This window comes from Theropithecus gelada, chromosome 17 (genome assembly GCF_003255815.1).
Source record: "Theropithecus gelada isolate Dixy chromosome 17, Tgel_1.0, whole genome shotgun sequence".
NCBI lineage: Eukaryota > Metazoa > Chordata > Mammalia > Primates > Cercopithecidae > Theropithecus > Theropithecus gelada.
Window position 1 is genome coordinate 90,572,643 of NC_037685.1, and position 22,580 is coordinate 90,595,222.

General features: G+C 36.7%; 1 protein-coding gene across 5 annotated transcripts in view; it reads right to left on the reverse strand.

Annotated features, from left to right (window-relative positions):
• The window catches only part of DIAPH3 (diaphanous related formin 3), a 506,048-nt gene that overhangs the window by 94,913 nt on the left and 388,555 nt on the right, over positions 1-22,580 (reverse strand). For 4 of the 5 annotated variants that reach the window (XM_025364744.1, XM_025364743.1, XM_025364742.1 and 1 more), the window contains 2 exons: positions 13,138-13,233; positions 12,601-12,660 (listed from right to left, as the gene is read on the reverse strand). In XM_025364744.1, coding sequence (XP_025220529.1) covers positions 12,601-12,660; positions 13,138-13,233 — 156 coding nt within the window. Of the gene's footprint in view, positions 1-12,574; positions 12,661-13,137; positions 13,234-22,580 lie in introns of those variants that run through there. The other variant, XM_025364745.1, reaches the window with a different exon arrangement.

The following is a 22,580-nucleotide window of genomic DNA, read 5'->3' on the forward strand; positions in this document are numbered from 1 at the left end:
ATTTCAGCTCCTGGTTATATCTTAATAGAGATAAACTTAGAAGCTCAAACAGCTGCTAGATGGAAGCTCCAGTTCCTTACAATTTAGGTTTCTCCAAAGGGCTGCTCACAACATGGTGTCTCCCATAGCCAAAGAAGAGGGAGAGAGAACAGAGCACCCAAGATGAAAGCCTCAGCATCTTTTTTTTTTTTTTTTTTTTTTTAGACGGAGTCTTGCTCTGTTGCCCGACGGGAGTGCAGTGGCACAATCTCAACTCACTGCAACCTCTGCCTCCTAAATTCAAGCAATTTCCCTGCCTCAGCCTCCCGAGTAGCTGGAACTACAGGCGCATGTGACCATGCCCGGCTAATTTTTTGTATTTTAGTAGAGACGGGGTTTCACCATGTTGGCCAGGATGGTCTCAATCTCCTGACCTTGTGATTTGCCCGCCTTAGCCTCCCAAAGTGCGGTATTACAGGCGTGAGTCACTGTGCCCGGCCGCATCTTTTATAATCCAAGCTTGTTAGTGAGATATCATTTCTGCCATATTTAATTGGAACAATGTTTGAGGGGGGGAGTGGATTATATAAAGGTGTGAAAACAAAGAGGCAGAGATCACTGGGTACCATTTTAAAGTCTGGTTACAATGTTTCTATTATTATGGCAAAGTAAAATAGCATCTAGGACTATGCCAAACAGTGTACCATAATCATATATCATGTCTTTTTTTCTAAAATTAATAATTATCTTTTTTTTTTAGTGTCTATCATTAAGGCTTTCTAAAATTATCCCCAAAGCTTTTGAATACAATTGTACAAATGATCATTCAGATTAACTGTAAGTTTCACATTCTCCCCTGATCTTCCCTGCTATGCTTTGAATGGCTGTCCCCTCCCAAACTCATGTTGAAATTTAATTGCCATTGCAGTAGTATTGTGACATGAGAACTTTACAAAGTAATTAGGCCATGAGGCATCTCTTAATTAATGGATTGATGCCATTATTGTGAGAATAGGTTCCTTCCAAAGGATGATGAGTCCAGACCTGTTTGGTCTCCCTTAGCCCATCACCATGGGAAGATGCAGTAAGAAGGCCCTCACTAGATGCCACAGCCTCAATCTTGAACTTCCCAGCCTCCAGAGCTGTGAGCCAATAAACTTCTGTTCATAATAACTTACCCAGTCTGTGTAATCCATTAAAACAGTAATAAATAGACAAAACAATCTCCAAGAACCTTCTATCTTTATGCTTTTTCAAATATTGTACTAATTTTTTTCTGCTACCTTGTTTTCCATATCCAAGAGATCCTTGTTTCCTAATTCTTTTTCATACATACATCTTTATATATGTGTATACACATGTGTATATATACACACACATGTGTATACACATATGTATATATACATATATATATACATATATGTGTGTACACACACACACATATGTGTATGCATGTATCCTCTTCCTTTCATCATTGAAATAGTCTTTTAGGCTGCACACGGTGGCTCATACCTGAATCCCAGCACTATGGGAGGCTCAGGAGGGAGAATCATTTGAACTCAGGAGTTTAAGACCAACCTGGGCATCATAGTGAGATTCTGTCTTCACAAAAAATAAAAAAATTAGCTGGGCATGGTGGTACATGCCTGTAGTCCTAGCTACTCAGGAGGCTGATGTGGAAGGATGGCTTGAGTCTGGGAGATCAAGGCTGCAGTGAGTTATGATCATGCCACTGCACTTCAGCCTAGGCAACAGAGAGAAACCATCACTAAAAAAAAAAAAAAAAAAAACTGTCTTTGATATGTCTGAAATTATAATTGTGGTGTTTTGCTTGAAATTTTTCTTTTGTTCTTCGTATTTCCTCTTTTTATTAAGAGCTCCTTTGTTTTTCCTTTTTTCTCCATGTTAAATGTTTTCCTCAAATGTTAGCTAATGAATTCCTGGCCCAAATTAATATTTAAGAGCAAACATTTTGTGTGAATAAGTAAGTTGGTCAGCTAATGGGTTTCTCTGTGTAACTCTCTTGCTCTGAGCTAGTACTGTGGAGAGGAGCAGACTAGTATCAGAAAGCCTGTTCTCTAGATTGTTTATTATATCCAGAGATGTATTCTGTCATCTGCTTGGAACATAAACTTGGCTTCTGTATGCTAAGAACTAAGTGGCAGAAGGGAGTCAGAAGAGGCTTTTTCCATTCATTTCCACTTTTTTCTCTTTAGGTCATCTTGTGTTTACATAATCTCTGTTTGCAGTAGAAATCTCGCTCCTGTTTCATATTCCCATTCTAGATTCTTGAGTGCAATTGTTTCAAATGATAAATCTCTGATCTCCTGGAAGGGTGGCGGAAAGGGAAGTGAGTTGATGCAGTACAGCATAATGGTTAAAATTCTGGATTTCGGAGTCAGACTGTCTAGATGGTAGCTGAACTGCTCCTTTTCCAGTCCCATTTTTCAGCTGTATGGCTCACTAGTTCTGTCAGCAGTTCCTGGCCCCAATAATTCCTGAGCTCTCAGAGTCCTGGGAGGGATGGATCAGTCCATTTGCCACTGGGGCCCTGTGGTGTTGTGGGTTGAACTGTGTCCCCTCAAAAAGAAATGTTGAAATCCTAACCCCTAGTACCTGTGAATGTCAACTGTATTTGGAAATAGGATCTTTGAAGATGTTATCAGGCAAACTCAGGGTCATACTAGATTAGGTTGAGTGCTCATCCAATGACTGGTGTCCCTATAAGGCGGCCACATGACAAGTTAAAGGACACATGGGAGAACACTATGTGATGATGGAGACACACACTGGAGTGATGCAGCAACAAACCAAGGAACACCAAGGACCGCCAGCAACGCCCAGGGCTAGGAGAGAGGCATGGAACAGATTCTCCCACAGAACTGCCAGAAGGAACCAGCATTGCCAACATCTTATTCCAGACTTCCAGCCTCCAGAATTGTGAGGCAATAAAGTTTTGTTTTCAGCCTTCCAATTTGTGCTAATTTGCTATGGTAGCCCTAGGAAAATAATACGTCAGGATTCCAGCTTTACCCTCGCATCATCATCTTTTCCATCTTTCCTGTCTCTATATATTGTTGTTCCAGATTAAAGATATCTTGATGCTACAGGTACTGGGAATTGTTTTTGTGACTCTTTCTCTTGGTGGCTCTGTGGTGACTGACTCCCAAGGACAAAAGGAGGTAAAAAATATCTTTATTATTCTATTTTAAAAGCAAAATTCTCCATAGTCTTAATTTTCAACTTTTTTTCTGCTAAACTAGTTCATATTACTTCATGTATTTTAAGTACAGTCCAAGACATAGTCACGGCAAGAAAATTAATTTCCATGTCTCCAATTACTAAACCCATTCTATGTACCATTCTCGTTGAAGGATTTACAATAACTTTCTATTGGCAAATGTATCACAGAAGGAAAGTGAAGAAGGGGAAGGAATGAGGAAGTGCCAGCATAGTTTGAATTTATTGAGTAGCTACTCAATTCCAGGCACTACATCACAAATCTGGGCACCTTCACACACTTTCATTTAGTCTTCCTAACAGCCTATGAAACACATAGAGTAATTTCTCTTCTTATAGCTGAGGAAAAGAAAAATGTAAAGACAAATAACCTGCCACAGTCACCCTGATAGTAAGTCAAGAATTTAAACCAAGACCTGTTTGAACTCAAAGCCCAAACCTGACTCTGAACTGTTTTTCAAGGTCAAACTCCTCTGCCAGACCATTCACTTGTAGAAACAGTGTTTGAAAATCTGGCTAGTTTTATGCGTTCACAAATAGTTACTGAATAAGAATGACTACTGCTATTTTTTTTAAAGTGCCTACTATGTGTAAGATATTTTGCAAATTATTTATTTTTATACTGACAGCAATTTTAAAAGGTGGTTTCTGTATCTGTGGCTACTTGGAACTGACCTTTAAGGAGGGCAAATAAAGTAAAATATAAATCCAATGGTATCTTATAAATAAATACCAAGTGTTGTTTTCTTAGAAAAGATTTCAGACACAAAATGCAGTTGGCACATGCCTGGAAGAAATTCAGCTACAGTAGGGTCCCCCTATCCCTGCCCTAACGTCTACTACAGATGGAATACAACAGCAAAAACACTGGTGAACCACACATGGTTATAATCCAAAAGAGTTTTCATTATTTTCCTATAACTACTACACTTTTCAAAACACAAAATATCTCATCCTCTCAGAAAATCTGATGACTGCTTGGCTGGTGCTCTATAGCACACCCAGTCTGCCTACTGCCTAACTGAGCATTGTGGTCACACGCGGAGATTACTTTTCAGAACCTTTAGGCTACTGGGGACAATCTGCCCTTTTTCACAGGGCCTGGGAGGCACCTTGGCTACTTTTCTTCCCATGGATTTCACACACTGTACTATCACTACGTAAGTAATCATCTCCCTCTGCAATTAATGTAAAACTTACTTTGTGTCTCCCTGATCACTTTCCTCTGACATTCCTTAGAGAAGATGCATCATCCCCCATTGATCTTGCCTCCTTCCCCCAGCCAGAGACTATGACTTTAAGGAAGAGACCTTATCTCCTAATTCTCAGAGAAAACAGGTGTTATCAGGTAGGAGTTCCGAATTTTCCCTCAATTGCGGTCTGCCACCACTTCTGTTCAAACATCCTTCCTTTGTAACTGTCCAGGTGCTCTGCACCTATGCTCTCACATCCCATTCCCCAGGAACCTAACCTAAGCTACTGCTCCCCTAAGTCTTAACCCCACACCTCCAGAGCTATTAACACTTCCTTTCAGAATACAAAGACAGGAAAGCCTTTGTCATATGAATGGCAAATAAACATAATATGCTCATTAAATCACAAGCCATTTGGTCCAGCTATTTCCTTACTTTTTCTTTTCTTCATATCTAGGCTTTAAAAAAAAAAAAAGAAAGAAAGAAAAAAGAAAGAAAGAAAGAAAAGAAAGAAAGAAAGAAAGAAAGAAAGAAAGAAAGAAAGAAAGAAAGAAAGAAAGAAAGAAAGAAAGAAAAAACAGCTCCACTCCTCCTCCAGCCAAGGCTACCTGGCTTCAGTTTCTACCAATACCGCGTTTCTCAAGGTAAGCAGTGATACCTGGGTCCTTCGAACCAACCTGTGCTCAGGTGTTAATCCATCCTTTTTCTACCTGGTCTTTCTGAACATGTGGCTTTGGTGACTATTCTTTTTTTTTCCCACACTAATTTTTTTTTTTTATATATACTTTAAGATCTAGGGTACATGTGCACAATGTGCAGGTTTGTTACACAATGTGCAGGTTTGTTACACAGGTTTGTTACACGTGCCATGTTGGTGTGCAGCACCCATTAACTCGTCATTTACATTGGGTATATCTCCTAACGCCATCCCTTTCCCAACTTCTGTGTCACTGGTGGCTCCTAGGGGAGAACGCTCCTCCTCTGGCTCCTCTTTTTCTTTCTTGCTCCTTCCAAATTGTATGACCCAGATGAGCCCTGCACTCCTTCCAGCTTGGGAGATCCAGTAAGACCAAAGACTATCCCAAGTACAGATGATGTCATTTCTTCTGTATGCTCAGTGAACCTCCACAGTAGCACCACCTTGTTGGACTGTAATTGTTTAGGCTAAACAATTTATTTGTCTCTAAAACTGTAGATTCACCAAGCATTTGATATGCCCATGAAAGTTTAGTTCTCAAATGGCAAACAAGTATTAATATCATAGAAATGGCTTCCCTTTTAAGTAATGCAAAATTACACAACACATAGAAACAGAGACAATGTATAACAAATCAGTAATCAAACGACAAAATCAGTAATTCTTTAATCCTCTTTTAAAAGGGATTTTTATTTTGGGAGAAATTTGATGAAATCAATATATCCTTTCACCAGTTTTTTTTAAAAGTCCAAGCACAAAATTTAAAACAAAAGTTCAGAGTTCAAGGAGCTTCTAAAGTCTGTCCATTGATTCCTTATAAACTTAGACTCTGAACTTCTGCTACGAGAAAAGAGAGAGATTCAGAATGGGCAAACAATTTAAAAAGATCATAATAATTAGAGTCCACTATGGAACACAAGCAGAACAAGAGACATATTAATCATAACAACCATTTCAGGGAAGTCAAGGACATTACTTTCCTTATACAATACAGTTCTTTATCTCCTTCTCACTAAATTTATTCCAGCCTTCAGCATAGGAATTTGTGAATGCTCATTAAATGAAAGACATTTGCTATTTCTTGCATAAATGTCCTTTTAAAACAACTTCACGTCTTCACTACTTGAGACTTTTCTAACCTGTTCATGCTTAAGAGTCTGTTTGATAATGACTATGCCAAAAGGTTGTCCTGCCCTGACTATAAATTAGATAAGAAGAGCCTTTCCTGTCTACCCACAGGGCATCCTTACCTAGGCGGGAGCCCTGCTGAGTCTGTTCTGCCTTTTGCTTGACTACATGGTAAATATAAGAGACTGATGTTTGAATAAGTTGTGAAATCATCCAAATTATTTTACATTCCTGGCCTAGAAAAATCTCCTTAAAAAATATTTAAGTCTTTTGACAGCTACAGGTAGCATGTGATTCTGCATGAAAGCCCAAGTGTAAGGGTGTCAAAAACAATTAGTATTTTAATAGCTCCCTTTCTTAGGTTATTTGGCAGGCATAAGTTCATCAAGAAAAGAACAAAAAAATACTCTCAAGAAAATAGGCCAATGACATTTAGAAAATCAAGTAATTTTAATATATTGTTCCTTATGCTCTTTCTACTTCAAAATAAGATAAGAGTTAAAATAAATGAAAATGGTAGTTGTCAACATTTACTACTTCCATAGAGTTGTCAACATGCACTCATTCATTACTTCGATAGAGTTGTCCTCATGGTTTCCAAAGAAGATTTAAGGCAGTTAGTACTCAGTAGACACCAATGGAAACCTTAGAAATTTCCTAATTCTGCCTCAAGACAAACTCTTGCTGTTTGAGAAAAGGCAGGTCAAGAAACAAGGCGACCCAAGATAGAGTGGATTGGGGATGGGGGAGAGGTGGCTCTATATGGAGTTTTGATATATCAACAACGAAGCCTGTCTTGTGTGCTTCCCTTAGAAAAATATGCTAATTTAAAGATATCTAACCAGCTTCACATTTAACTCTGACTTCAAATCTTAGAGTGGCAGAGCAGCTGTGCCTGGAGGCAATACAATCTTATTTCTATAAAAATCTCTCAAAGTGCCATATATAAGTGGAAGAGTAAAAATAGATAATCAAATCCAAATTAAGGCTATTAAGAATTGATTTAGTGTAAAGATAATATAGCAAGATTTTGTTTAGGTTATGGATGCTCTCTAAAAATGCATAATACTTGTTTGCCTAAAATTTTGATTATGTTTTATCTTATTTTGTCACAGTTAAATAGTTTTATCATTAGGGGTTTTAATTGCATATAGTTTATAGAATTCTTTCTGATTACTCTCTATCCATTTAACTGGAAAAAAAATCCCACTGTACCACTTATGAAAAGAGAACCACCTAATGAGGATGCAAACAAACTGCAGGCAGATGCAGCATAAGGTGTGGTTCAACAATTCACATCTGTGGAGCCTTTGTCACAGAAGTTTTACAGAGAGTTTACAGAGCGTACAGACGAAGGGAAGTCCCTAGGAGAGTAGGAATAAATGTATCCTGAAAAACACTAGTCACTCAGTGGTATACCAGAGGTTACAAAGAAAACAATCAAGAAAAGAAAAACAAATGAGAAAATCAAAGTCTTCTTTCAACCTTCATTGTATAGGCTCCACCACTGCGTAATTCCTCCCAACTTCTTGATCTCTTTTCTGCTTCTCCTTCACTTCATTACTCACCTGACGCCATTCCTAAAGTTCAGGCCTTAACTTGCCATTCTTTTGTTTTAAAGATTCTCCTTTAGATAACTCACTTGCTTATGAATTATTAGCAATTATCTGTGAGGGTGTCTTAACCTAGAGCTCTAGGCTGGGCTTCTTTCCTTTTGACTTTTTTTGTCTTCCCCTCTTTGACTTTTCCACCAACCCTAGCAGCTGATTCATATTGGCACAGAGTTTGCCATGAAGTCCTTTCAATCCCTCCTTCTCACTTACACTTTAGTTCCATACAAACTATGGGGACCTATCATTTTCATGCTCAAAAACCTCAACAGTCCAAATTTCTTGGCGTGGTGTCAGACTCGCAATATACTTCTTCCCCATCTGGTACTTTATTTTAAACTGGCCAGCTGATTTCTTAACACTCAAACCCCATAGTATGATATTTATTAAAATGCAGTAACAAATATTTTAATTATCTTGATTTAAAAGAAGGAATTTTACTATTTTCTGTAGACTACAGAAAATCTTTAGGTTTGGACTGTGTTGAATAAAGAAAATAGATAATGCCCTGTACTCATCAACAAATACGTTCTTTTGTTTTAATGTTGCCACACTTTGCTTGACTAAGTGAAAGATATTTAATAAGTAGCCCTCCACTTCTAAGAAGTGAGTAACCCAATCAAAATCGAACCTCCCCTACATCTGATCCAACAACTCTTTGAAGCTATGCATAGACCAAACAATCAAATATCTCCTTTTGATGATAGATAACTTAAAGGGAGGAGATGGGAAGCGGTTAACTGTGTTCACAGCTGGAACTTTAGCAACTGGCACATCAAATTCCACTTATTTGGGTGACATTAAGAGATTTGATTTTTCTCCTTAATATATACATTAATAGTTCCATTCAAGTATAAACATAAACATGTCTGTTCATTCAACACATTCTTATAAACACTTATATGCCTGATACCAATCCAGCTAAGTATTGGGGTTATAGCAGTCAACAAGACAGATATGCTCCTTTATGCCTTATTTCCACTCTGATGAAACTCATGAGTAGTGTGACAGACACTGAATAAAAACATCTTCAGGACAGTATGTATTATAAAATGGGAAGACTAGGGTGTCGCCAGAATGTACAGTTCTACAAGGTTCAGACTGGGGTTCAGAAAGGGCATCCTGAAAAAGTGCATACATGCTACTGCTGCTGCTGCTGCTGCTAGGCTCACTCTTGTCCTTGGGTTTTGGCCTCATTTGTATTCATCCTTCAAGTCTCAGCTTGCATTTCAGATCCTTTCTAGAAGCCAACTCTAAACTGTCCTCATGAAGTCTGGATCAGTCTTTCTGACTTTCTTGTCAAATTTTTTTGTGTTAACTCTAACCTGGCATTTACCACAAGTAGGGCAATTATTACTACTCTGTCTTTCAACTAGATGGTGCATTCTTAGAAGGTATCTATAAATCTTAAGTGCTTAGCAACCGCTTAATAAATTTTGCTGAATAAATAAAGATTTAGCACATACTTAATTTCTGCCTGTGGCTTTACAGCCAAAGCAAAAGAGAACAGGTACAACTTGTAACCAAAGTGTTTTTGGTAGATGTTTGGACCACAGCACAAAGGCTGGATGATTCAGTGCATGAGATGTCTGCTTCTGAAGTTCACTGAAGTTAGAATGCTTGAGGTCAGTTTGCTAAAATACATATAGGGACATTTTAGCCCCAACGACCAGGAGGATACTTTAGCAGATTTTTTTTTCTATTCTGAGATAAAAGACGCTCGCTCTCTATATAAAAAGAAACCTAAGAAGTCTGAGACTATAGCTTTGATTTAAGAAAGCACAGACAATACACAGACAGCAAAAGATATACAGACAATAAAAAATTAAAACTGCAGCTAATAAACTCAAATTTGGGCTTTGGATATCTATTTTTTACCCAAGTCTTCTATAATATTTCTAACAGAGCATAGGTTTATTAAAATTATCATAAATGTTTTAATACTGACTTTATTAAAAGAAATAAAAAGTGGTCATAATTAATTCTAGATTATTTTCATAATCTAAACCTCAGACTAGGAAAACAGTGCTATCTAGTGGTTAAATTTGGGAAGAAGAGATGAGGCACACCAGAGGCTGGAGAACCTCTGAGAGGCTGTGTCTCAATTGATCAACTTTATGTTACAAGCTAAAAGAAGTACGCACATAAGTCATTAGCTCATGGATGGGAAGTGAATTAGACATGGATTCAAGCAGTTATGTTAAGAGTATGGCATGGCAAAGAAATTAACAACTTGGACTCTGAAGTCAGATAGGCATGCATTCAAAATTTAACTACATGACTACATGCCCTTAAACAAGTTATCAGACCTGCTTAATACTTGACTGGTTTCAACTATGAAATGGAGATAACAATATTGACTCTCTGAGAGAAATGTTTGAGAAGGTTAAATGGGTAATATGCATAAGACATTCATCATAGTGCTTGGCATTTAGTAAGCCAAATATCTCAGTCAACATTAGCTTATTATTAATATTATTATTATTTTACATAGCCTATAAATGAATTTCAAATAGCTGTAGAAAATCTTTTATGTCTTTAAAAATAAGTTATGAGATCAATATCAACAATATATACTTGTAGAAAATATAAATATTAGACATCAATTTTCTTTTAAGTATATAAAAGCAAATTTAAAAAGTAAGTTCAATCTTACATTTCAATCACATAGGTCAGTTGTAGGGTTAGTATTTTCAATGAAAACAAAGTAGTTTTTAGAAATAGATTACACAATGAACTCCAAAATGTCATCCCATAGTAAAAACAATCACTAGACTTTTTTCAATGAAGACATTTTCCTTAACCAAATCCTGCATTTTTCAACATCTAGTCCAATAAATCTACATACACATAGTTCTTAAGATAAATTTGGTCATTTGGATTTCTTTCTACTTGGTTAGAAATATGAAGGGAAAACACAACAGAAATATGAATAGAAAATAATTTCTAAAAATGTAGGAACCCATCACATTTATATTAGAACAGAGAATTTGATCTTTTTGATATATCTTGTTTGGCTTGCTGTATAATCTACTAGCTTAATTATCACAACAGCCTTAGAACTTAAGCCAGTACATATTAGCTTTATAAAAATGCAGTGCTCATCTGCTGTATATATAATAAACAGAAACATCACAATTTATAAGTAATTGCATCTGAGACATTATATCCCAGACACTTTACTAATATTATAGTCACAAGGCTGAGTTCTCCAAGATCAGTGTACAAAGTTATCTGAACTAATTTTGCCCCAAATAGTATCTAAAAATATATATTTTAAGTTAACTGTAGAATGGTATATGCGTATCATTAATCATATCACAATCATTGTGTTTGGCTGTGGCTCTTTGTTAATGACTTAAAATGGGGGCTGAGTTGATTATCTTGTTAATAATAAAAAAATAACTGAAGTACATATACAAAATCAAGAAAGAAATACAATAGGAATTGGAACTATATTCTGGTCACAGTTGTGTCACTAACCAGCTCTGTACTCTTAGGAAGTTTTCAGCCTCTCTGGGTTTCCATTTATTCATGGATAATACAAAATAATCCTAAGATCAGGATAGTTCTCCTCTCTACAGGTTTTGCCATTGTAAAATATGTCACAAGGGCTCTAAATCATAACCCTAAATTTAGGAATTACTTAATTATTCACAGTGAACTTCTCTGACTTATTCCAACTCTTCCTGTTTGTATTGCTGTACAAGAGAAAGGCAAGACAAAACACAAAAAAGATCTATTTAAGAGACTGCAGTATATTCTTACCTTTACTGTCATTTGTTAAGCACCTACTATATATACTTTACCTTAGGCAGTAAGGATCCACACACCTATTAAAAGATAATTACATCCATGTCTTTTTCTTATTTACCTCGTAATTATTTTAGGCTTCCCTAGAAATTGGCACAGGTTTTTCTCTCAGTCACATGTTAATAATTCTACTTAACTCATCTGCACCCAAAAAACTTGTACAAAATCTGTCAAGTTGTTTTACATTTATAAATCTGGCAAACATTAGTGACAATCTCACTCTGAAAAACAGCACTCACAATCAATGAATATGTTTTGACTGTGGAAGGTAGGCAGGACCCAAGGACATAACACAGAGGGAAAAGAACTAAAGCAAATAAAACCCAATCAACATGAAATGGCACCCTGAACAGAGCAGAGAGTTCTATGAGGTTGGGCATGGAGGACTGGTTAGAGATTTTTGAGAGGAGTCCATCTTAGATGAATATCAGAGACTAAGTTAATTCACCTTCTTAGTGATTTTATCACATCCTTCCACAATAATACCACATGAAGCTCATCTACGTTTATGATTTTGCCAAAATGCCAGTTAAGCTATTTCTAACTACACTGGTGAATGTGAGAGATTAAAACAGATGACAGATTCAATACTTCAAATTGTATCTTGACTTATAGTAAGTCCACTATTTTAAAAAGTGTTATGAGAAAGAGTGCCTTGGATAACACTGATGAGCAATGATTGAACGTTAACTTCAGATAATTATAATAATAAAAAATTCACTAAAGACCTGATAGAAGAACTTAAGACACAACCTCAAGGCAATAATATAAGGATGAAAAATACGAGTACACAATCTCATAGCAAATATGTACATGCACACATTTTTACTATTTTAGTTATATTGAAACTTGAGAATTTCACAGCAGTCTACTAAAATCACAGATCAATAGGATAAAAGTAGATAAGAAGAACGTGCAATTTATAAATACGGTTTATTACCATGGTTACAAACTTTCAGAACAGGCCTCTGAGACATTGGACTGAGACTCTGCCGAACATCTGTTAAAAAATATATAAAATAAACTTAATATAGAGGTCTATGTATCTCAAGAAGGAAAACAGTATTAGATATACTTTTTTCCAAGGTTAAGTATTTCTGGCAGCAAAGTAATGCTTCAATACCCTTAAATACTTGAAGCAATAATGTTATGACTTTTACTTCCCATTTAATTATGCTACTGTAAACTCCACTGGGATAAGGTACATATGGTTCTTTAGATGAGACTTGTCACACTAATCAGGATTTTCTAGGTTCAGTGCATTGATTTGTTAATGTGCTACTGACATCGGCCAACTGGAATGCATATCTCTCTGACATTTGTCTGTGCAAGGGATTAAGCAAACTTATGAAACTTCTGAACAGTTGTTGCCCACGGCACTGCATTCTTGACACATGACTTTAAAAGAATGAGAAAAACAGGTTCTTTCTCTGTGATAGCTCCCTAGAAAGTAGCATGAAACAAATATAGGGTTCACCTTTCGGCATCGGTGTCCTTTTTCTTCTGTCGCGGAAGGCAGCCCCGGACTGCAAGGCCTCCAGCAGATTATCCATCACTCCTGTCTCATCACCCTCTGTGAAAAGAGATGCAGGGAATTCCATCAGCCCTCAGGGTTACCATAGCAATGTCAAAGCTCCACAGAAACTGGTGATGGTGATGGTAGGGAGAAAAAAGATCAGATGCCGGAACTAAGCTAGCAATTTCAAAATAAGACAGGACTGTAACTCTCTCATAAATCAACTATCTTTTAACGAAAAGGGCCTCATTAGTGCCTATGTTACTGTGCACTAAAGAGGACTGAGTTCCACTGATTCACTTCAGAGCACTGCTTTTATAGTCCAACAGCATAATTACCTTAAATGGAATGTGGTTCTAGTCATGTTTGAGTCTTCAGTTATCATAAATCACATTTCCTTTGTAGAAATGAGCTATTTTCAAGGCATCATCCTATATTCTAAAGTCAACCAGGCATAAGAGAGTGTTTTTTTTTTTCTTTTTTTCTTTTTTTTTTTTTTGAGACGGAGTCTCGCTCTGTTGCCCAGGCTGGAGTGCAGTGGCGCAATCTCTGCTCACTGCAAGCTCCACCTCCCAGGTTCACACTGTTCTCCTGCTCAGCCTCCTGAGTAGCTAGGACTGCAGGTGCCCGCCACCACGCCCAGATAATTTTTCAAATTTTTAGTAGAGATGGGGTTTCACCATGTTAGTCAGAATGGTCTCAATCTCCTGACCCCGTGATCTGCCCGCCTCAGACTCCCAAAGTGCTGGGATTACAGGCGTGAGCCACCACACAAGGCCCGGAGAGCATTTTTGTTGTTACTGATATTCTGCTGTCTAAACTTATGAAATTATATTTCCATGCTAACTTTTGTGAACATGCTTCCAACAATTGATTTTTCATATCAGAAGATAATCATCCCCTGACTTGAGGTGACACAGAACAATCACTACAAAATTTTACAGAATGTATAAATTTATCTTCTATAATGAAAAATAAATCAAAAGAGGCTCTCTAAAAAGGACTGCATTCCATTAAGATTACTTTAAATTGATATCTTGTATATAATTAACGAAAGACATGGATATAGAGCCAATTATCTCTACAAAGAACAGATTATGCCTATAATATTTTTAAGTATTTATAGTTATCAGTGTTAAATAGTATTCAAAGAAAGCAGGAGAAAAAGTTTCAAAGGAACTACTGGCCCAAACCAAATTCAAGGAAGCACTAAGGATTTTTTGTCCGACCAGACAAGGTAACTTGCAGGCATTCTTTATGAAATTGTATGGCCGGTATACTGCTACATTTAAAATAATGGAAAGCTATTTTCCTTCGAACTTTTTATTTTTTTTTCCATTTTCATACACAATTCCTTTACAAAGATGAAAAGTGACTGCAGTAGAATACAAATAACATACTCATTTACAGTTTATAAACAGATATATAAATATAAATATGTATCAGCCACTTTTCCATCTGCTGCTGTTACATATTTTTAGAACAGTACTAAACCTTGTAGGTGTTATCAAAAAAGGTGGGTGAGAAATAGAATATTTGGAAGTTGTTAATTTACAGTAAATGTAATTCTAAGTGATTTAATGGCTATTTTAACTAAATACATTAAATATTTCAGACAGTTAAATAAGTAGCTATTTGAAAATTTATATTCAAATTCAACTATATTTTTTCCTTAAAAACTGCAGGCAATGTCAAATATTTAAGGTAGTAAAAGAAAAAGAAAACATTTCTAAATCTAAAATTAAAATTTTGAATCTTTTTCAAGCAGTCATGAGATTGAAAAAAAATCCTAGTACTGAAATCAAATAGAAACAAATAAACATGTTTTCAAATTGATAGCATTAATTATAAAGGAGGGGAAAAAAGAATAAACCCAAGTAACTTTTGAATACTTTAATGGCATAAAGTTTAAGGGAAAAATCTATAAAGAAAATGTGAACTTTCTTCTTAAATTTGTTGTTGGTAGTGGTATTGATGTAGTGATTCTGAGACTATTGTGTGTGTATAAAAGGTGGAGCAGATGTGTAAATGTGCTGATGTGCTCACTGTGGGAAAGAAAATGGAAATATGGAATTGGAGAAAAAGAAAAAGAACCATGAAGGGTTGGATTGGATTTATAGGTATTAATGTAAACTCAAGCCTTAAAAAAACAAAACAAACAAACAAAACCCTTTTCCTGTAACACTATAGTAGTATCAATGAGCATTTGGATCTTGGTTTCTAGCTACCATTACTAGCTCTAAAATCTTGGTTTCCAATTACCTCTCTCTCCCTAAGATCTTGGTTTCTACATACCATTACTCCCTAAAAGGAATGACAATGCTTACAGAAATGGCTGATTCTAGAACTGAGGCCAAGAAAAGTGTGAAATGAGTCAGAAACATATTGTTGTGACAGAAAATAAGAAAGTGCTCAAAAATAGATAGTGATATGTTGAAAAGACAGAGAAGCCAGATTGAAACATTGCCTTGGCCAAATTTAGGACAACTGAGTATCAAATAAATAATGATGGGAATGGGATTATTGCACATTGGGGAAAAAAGAATCATGCATCCATAGTGATACTAAAAAATACATAGTAATAAAAATGTAGGAAGGAGAGTTCCTCTTTAAAGAAAAGCATCAACTAATAGATGTCAAAGATATGAGGGAAATACAAAATTCACCACATTACAATTCACATAGTAAGAAATGATTCAGGCAGGAGTTGTCAATGGCTTCAAAAATTATTGTGTGTAAGGATGTGGAGGAACAGGATATAGAGAAATTTGGTAGATACCACCTTATCCAAATAATCAAATTTGACATTACCAATAATGTGGAACATGCTGATAGCAATTGCCTCCTGAAGTGATGCACAACTTAATCTGTGTAGCACTTTGCACAAAAATATTGAACTTGAATCTGAATGTGAGGCAACAATCATACAAATCCAAAGTGAGGGACATTCTGTGACACAATTGGCCTAGGATCTAAAAATGTATCAATATCATGAAAGATAAAGAGAGGAAGAAACAGAGAAAGAGAGAAGAAAAGGCTAGATAACTATTCTGGATTAAAGAAGACTAAAGAGACATGACAATTAAGTATAGAGGAGTCCCTGATTAGCTCCTGAATTGGAAGAAGTTATACATGACGTTATTGGGATAACTGGAGAAATTTTAATATAACTGGATATCAGATAATTACATTGTACCAATGTTAAGTTATCAGAGTGTGATAACTGTATTATGGTTCACTAGAATAATCTCATTGTTCTTAGGCTCACAGCTTTAGGCTCACAAAGCAACTTACACAGTCTCATGTTTATTAACTTCATGCCTTTGAACATGCTATTGTATCTACACAGAACATCTGACTCACTGTCTTCACCAAGCTAGCTCTTACCCTTCCTTCAAAACAGAGAACTGAGAATCCTTTCCTAACCCATGTGACCTAACTAGGTGCTCCTCTGTGTCCCAGTGGTCTGTAATACATAAAACAATAAATTTTTTACAATGTTGTATTGTTTATGTGACTGTTTCTACCTCTAAATCGTGAGCTCACCGAGGGCAGGGATTATAGATTTCATTTATCTTCAACACCTGGCAAAATGCAACTATTACATAGAGAGTGTTCAACAAATATACGTTGGCTAAATTAGCTAAATATATGCTGACTAACTTAACTAAGATGGTCAGCTGGAAGGGTTGGTTATGCAGGAGAATAAAGGTCATAGATGGACAGGGGTCTAGGGAAGAGATGGGAGTACATTCCCGCCACCATTCTAAACAACACAGCTTTCTTTCTTCCTTTTCCCTTGTCACATACATCTATTTAGTTGTCAAATATTATAGATTGAAACTCCCCATTATCTCCTGAACTAATCTGCTGTTCCTTTTCTAACTACACTTTATGTTGGTAGAACAGAACTGAATTATTTTTTACCTGGAATACTGCATGAGGTGCCTAGTCACCTTGCTTCCAGTTTCTCCCTAATTCAGCCCATGCATTACTGACAAGGAAGTCCAACAGCAGAAATGATCTTCAGTTCCCCCAGTCACAAAGTTTCAGTATATCTCAGTTCTTACAATATAAAGTCCCAACTCCTTTTTTCATTTTTATTTTTAATTTTCTTTTTTTCACTCAAATGGATTCTGACAAAGTCCAAACTCTTATTCTTACTCCAACAATGACTTCAATTGTGTTTCCAATCTTACCTCTTACTTCCAACCATCACAACCTATTCTTTAGCTAAAGGCAACTGCCTGTGATTCTCTACAAACATTCTTTCTCTTGTCCATCACTGTCCACCTGGAACCTCTACCCCTGCTGTCATCCCCCAGAGCAGATGGCTATTTTTGGCCTTCACTCTCACATGCATAAGGGGAAGAATATAATAATGAAGTAAAACAACCTGCATTCTAGTCTGAGCTTTCAACTAACTACCTGTGAGACACCAGACTATTATTTACATAATCATTCCTGACATATGCAATACAGACAATACCTGTCTGGGGTTAATGAGGGAATCAAATGAGAAAATACAAATGAAAGCACTTGGTAAATTGCTAAGTGTTATAAAAATATAGGGAAACAAATTCACAGATAAAATCCATAGTAAATTACAGGACATGTATGAAATGCCCGCTTATTATTGAATGTTTCAAGAACTGCTTTAGATATATTACAAATGAAGGAAGTCTTTTTTTTTTTTTTTGAGATGGAGTCTTGCTTGTCGCCCAGACTGCAGTGCAGTGGTATGACCTCAGCTCACTGCAACCTCTGCCTCCTGGGTTCAAGTGATTCTCCAGTCTCAGCCTCCCAAGTAGCTGGGATTACAGGTGTGCACCACCACGCCCAGTTAATTTTTGCATTTTTACTAGAGACAGGGTTTCACCATGTTGGCCAGGCTGGTCTCGAACTCCTGACCTCATGTGATCTGCCATTTTTCAAACATGTGAGTGTCTATACATGCCGTCTTAGAAAGAGACTGCAAGATGTGCTTTTGCAAAACCAAAACAAGAGGGGTAGAAGAGTAAGAAAGAGGAAAACATGGCATCCAGAAAAGGACAGGGACAAGAAAGCAAAGTGGCAAAAGGAATTCCCAGGATGTCCCAGTCCCAGAGCAGCCAGTTCAGATCACACGGATCACATGGGAAGCACTAGGCTTCCCAAAGTGCTGGGATTACAGGCATAAGTCAACACGCACGGCCGAAGGAAGTCTTTTAGAGTGTATTCTATTATGTTCTTCATTAGGTATAACATCATTTCTAAGAAAAACTCTGACTTGAAGTACAAACAGACTCTTGAAATAAACCGAAGTGTAATATGAGGACATATGAAGATGTTCTTCCAAATGTTAAAAATGCATTTAGAACATTCAACCAACACATGTTCACCTGGCATATGGTACTGTGTGCCAGGATGTTACTAGGCACTAAAGATACCTAAGACCGATGCATATGGTACTGTGTGCCAGGATGTTACTAGGCACCGAGATACCTAGGCCCCAAGGGTAAACACGAAAGCATTTCTGCTCTCATAAGCAAAAAATGTGTATATATGAGTTACTGGAGATGTACAGCTTCCTAGTGAATGATGACTTGAAGAATAAGCAGGAATTACTCATGTTAGGGACTGGAGAGGGAATAGCATTCTTGGCAAAAGGAATAACAGGTAGGAAGGTAAAAAGTATGAATAAAAACAAAAAATGAGGTGTAGTAAGGTGTTTAAATGATTTATATTTACAATATTCTAACACAGACCAGAGAAGTTGAAATTAGTCAGTTTTTCTTGTAGAGCAGAATTCAATTTCTCCAGCTATAATTTATATTAAAAATATTTATAGTTTCTCCCCTGCTGAGAAAACTCTTAAATAGACTAACTGCAAAAGTCAAAGCTTTCTATATCTGAATAACATATCATCTTAATTTGTAAATGATATTTTTAAAAATTGCACAGTGTCAAAGGAAATGGAGAAGGGAGAGTTAAGGACATTTCTAAAGTGGAATCAATAGGTCTTAGGAATCGAAAGAGGGCGGAGCTGCTAAGGACATGTCTGAGATCTCTGCAGCCTATGGCTGGCGGAAAAGAAAATATGAAATTTAAATATTTTTGATTTTGATGGCGAACAAAGATTGGAAAATATAATGAGTTTCCTTTTGTACATGTTAATGGAAGGTGCTAGCAAGGACCTCCAGATAACTTCTGGAAGACAGCTGGAAATTGTGGCCTCAGATTCAGACAAAAACGTGGGTAGTATTTTTGGAAGTCATTTCCATATTGTAAAAAATACTCATTCAGCACTTTGGAAAAGTAAATGCCTGAATAAGGAGAGGTGGCATCTTGGAAACCACCTAAATTTAAAGGACAGGAGAAAAAAGTCAGTGATCCAGGAGGAACTCTCTTTCCTTATTCCATTTTCTTCAGCCAAGGTACAGCACTGAAATTTTAGATAACTAAGGATGCAAAGAAGATCCTAAAAGTTATAGAATGCTGAAAGCAAGTAAACAAATGAAAACAGGTCAAATACATAGGAAGGAAATAAGACTAGGACTGGATTTCTCAATGGTAACCCTGAATTCCAAAAGATAGGCAAGAAACGATTCCCAAATTCTGAAGTGAAATTATTTCCAGTGAAGAAATGATTATGTTGTTAATTGGACGAGGATAGGAAATGGACATTTTTCAAACATGCGAGTGTCTATACATGCCGTCTTAGAAAGAGACTGCAAGATGTGCTTTTGCAAAACCAAAACAAGAGGGGTAGAAGAGTAAGAAAGAGGAAAACATGGCATCCAGAAAAGGACAAGGGACAAGAAAGCAAAGTGGTAAAAGGAATTCCCAGGATGTCTCAGTCTCAGAGCAGCCAGTTCAGATCACACGGATCACATGGGAGGAAACTGGGCCATGGGACAGAGTAATGGCCATGGAACTGATAGCAAATCTATTGTGTCGGACCATTTGCAAAACCTAGATTGTCCCATAGGAAATGCTGCAGTCTGAATATGTTAGACTTGATCTCCAATGTAATTGTATTAAAAGGTAGGATCTTTATGGGGTGATTAGGTCATGAGGGCAGAAATCTCGTGAATGGGATTAGTGGCCTTATAAAAGAGTTCGAGGAAGCTGTTAGTTCCTCCCACCACGTGAGGACGCAGCAGCAAGACACCATGTATGGAGCAGAGAGTGAGCCATCACCAGGCATAGAATTTGCTGGCATCATGATCTTGTATTTTCCAGCCTTCAGAACTGCAAGAAATAAATTTCTGTTGTTTATAAATTACCCAGTCTAAGGTGTTTTTGTTATAACAGCAGGAACAAACTAAGACAGAAAACAAGGATTACTAAAATTTGGGGTAAAGAAAAAAAAAACTTAAAAGTTAAAAAAAAGAAGAAAAATAAAGAAAATGAGGTATATTTACATACTGCCAATATTATAAACACTGGTCATTCTGTTGACCATCAACTGTGATACAATGAAAGACAATGGGGTAAAGGAAGAGGGGTACACAAGGTGGATTAGTGGTGAGAGGGCATTAGGGAACTAAATCAGGAACTCAGTAATGTCTAAAATAAAAAATTGATACATAACAGTTTATGTTATTATCTAGAAATAGGGAACACATAAATATCAGAAGAAATAACTAAGAATTAAAAGTGATTGTCTCTGGGAAGTTGGGAGAAGGTTGAGAGGAGTGAGGGAGAAAATATTTTATCACGCTATGAGCCTATTCTATTTAATTGAGGAATTTGCAGACATTGATAATACAAGAAAGTTAAAAATTTTCTTGAAAGGGAAAGAAGATAACTGAGGAAGAGAATGTGAAGGAAGAGGTTGATTCTTGACCTAAAGGTGCTTACCTCTGAGAAGGGGAGGAAGACAGGTAAAAATGGTACAACACGATAGGATGAATATTATGACAGAGATATTCAGCATGTGGTACAGGGTGGTGGGCATGTAGCATGGGACAGAGAGAGAAGGAACAGCAGTCACAGAAGACTCAGAATACCTGAGACTTAAAGAACCGATTTAAGAGTGCCAGAGCTGCCAAAAGAGACAAGACACAGCTAAAGCTGTCAGTAAAGCTGTACAAGGCTGGGATTCTTGAAGAATGTGCAAGGGATATGAGTAGGAAGAGATAACAGGGGTAATGCTGCGAGGTGAAGGTGAAGAGAGAGCCAGGGCCGACTCACCAAGGGCTGAATATATCATGCTATGGAGTTTAGACTTTAAAGGAGTCATGAAGTCATTTTAAGCTAGGAAGTAACATGGTCAAATTTCTACTTCAGAAAGAATATTTTGAGAAGAGACAAGACTAAAGGCAAAAAACAAACAAAAAACAAACCCGAGAGGCATGTTTAGTGATTTAAATCTAGACAAAATGTGATTGATCGCAGGGCCCAAGTAAGTTATAGAAGTGGTGAAAATAGAAAAGAGAAAGGAGGAGACATAGAGAAATCTTGGTCTGTGTGGATGTGAATACTATAAAGAAATAAAGTTAAGGTTGATTTCCAGGTATTTGGCTCAGCCAATTGTATATATATTGATATCATTTGCCAAGTACAGAACTGTCTTTGTTTGGTGGTAGAATGAGTTGGATCTAGTTGAATTTTGGATATGTTAAGTTGAAATGTTCATGAGATATACAAATACAAACTGATTCAAGGTGTCTAGAGGGCTGATAGAGTCACAGTTTTAAAACTTGGTAAAGAGGAATTGGTTATACTAATACATTCAACTTAGAAGCATAGGTCATAACTGAAACTATAGAAAAGAGTACAAGCATAGTAAAGTGGTAGAGAACAGAAGTTTTGAATTCATTCATTTGGATTCAAACCAATGGCTCCCCAACTAACAATCAGTGTTACTGGGCATATTACTTAGTCTCTAAAACCCTCATCTATTCCCCCTCAATGTTGAAAGGGCAAGAAAAACAGCACCTATTTCACAAAATATTGGGAGGATTAAAAGAGATAAATCACGTACAATGCTCAGTAGAGTGCCTGGCACATATTAAGAGCTTACGAACAGTGAATCTTTGTTATTTTACTTACTTATATTATGATGAGCTTGAGCTCTCTTAGGGAGACAGTGTGTAGTGAAAAGAAAGGAGAGCTGAGGGTAATGCACAAGGCAAACTAATAAGAAAAGGTGCTTTTAAGAGGAAATGACTATTATCAACCTGTGACCATTTTCCATTGTGTTTACTTTGTGTGTGCTTTTATATCTTCTCCTTTTACTCCCCATTGTCTCCTGACATACTTTCCTAAAGTCAAACAACTATATATATAATTATTATTATTATTTATTTAGAGGCGAAGTCTTGCTCTGTTGCCCAGGCTGGAGTGCAGTGGTGCAATCTCAACTCACTACAAACTCCGCCTCCTGGGTTCAAGCGATTCTTCTGTCTCAGCCTCTT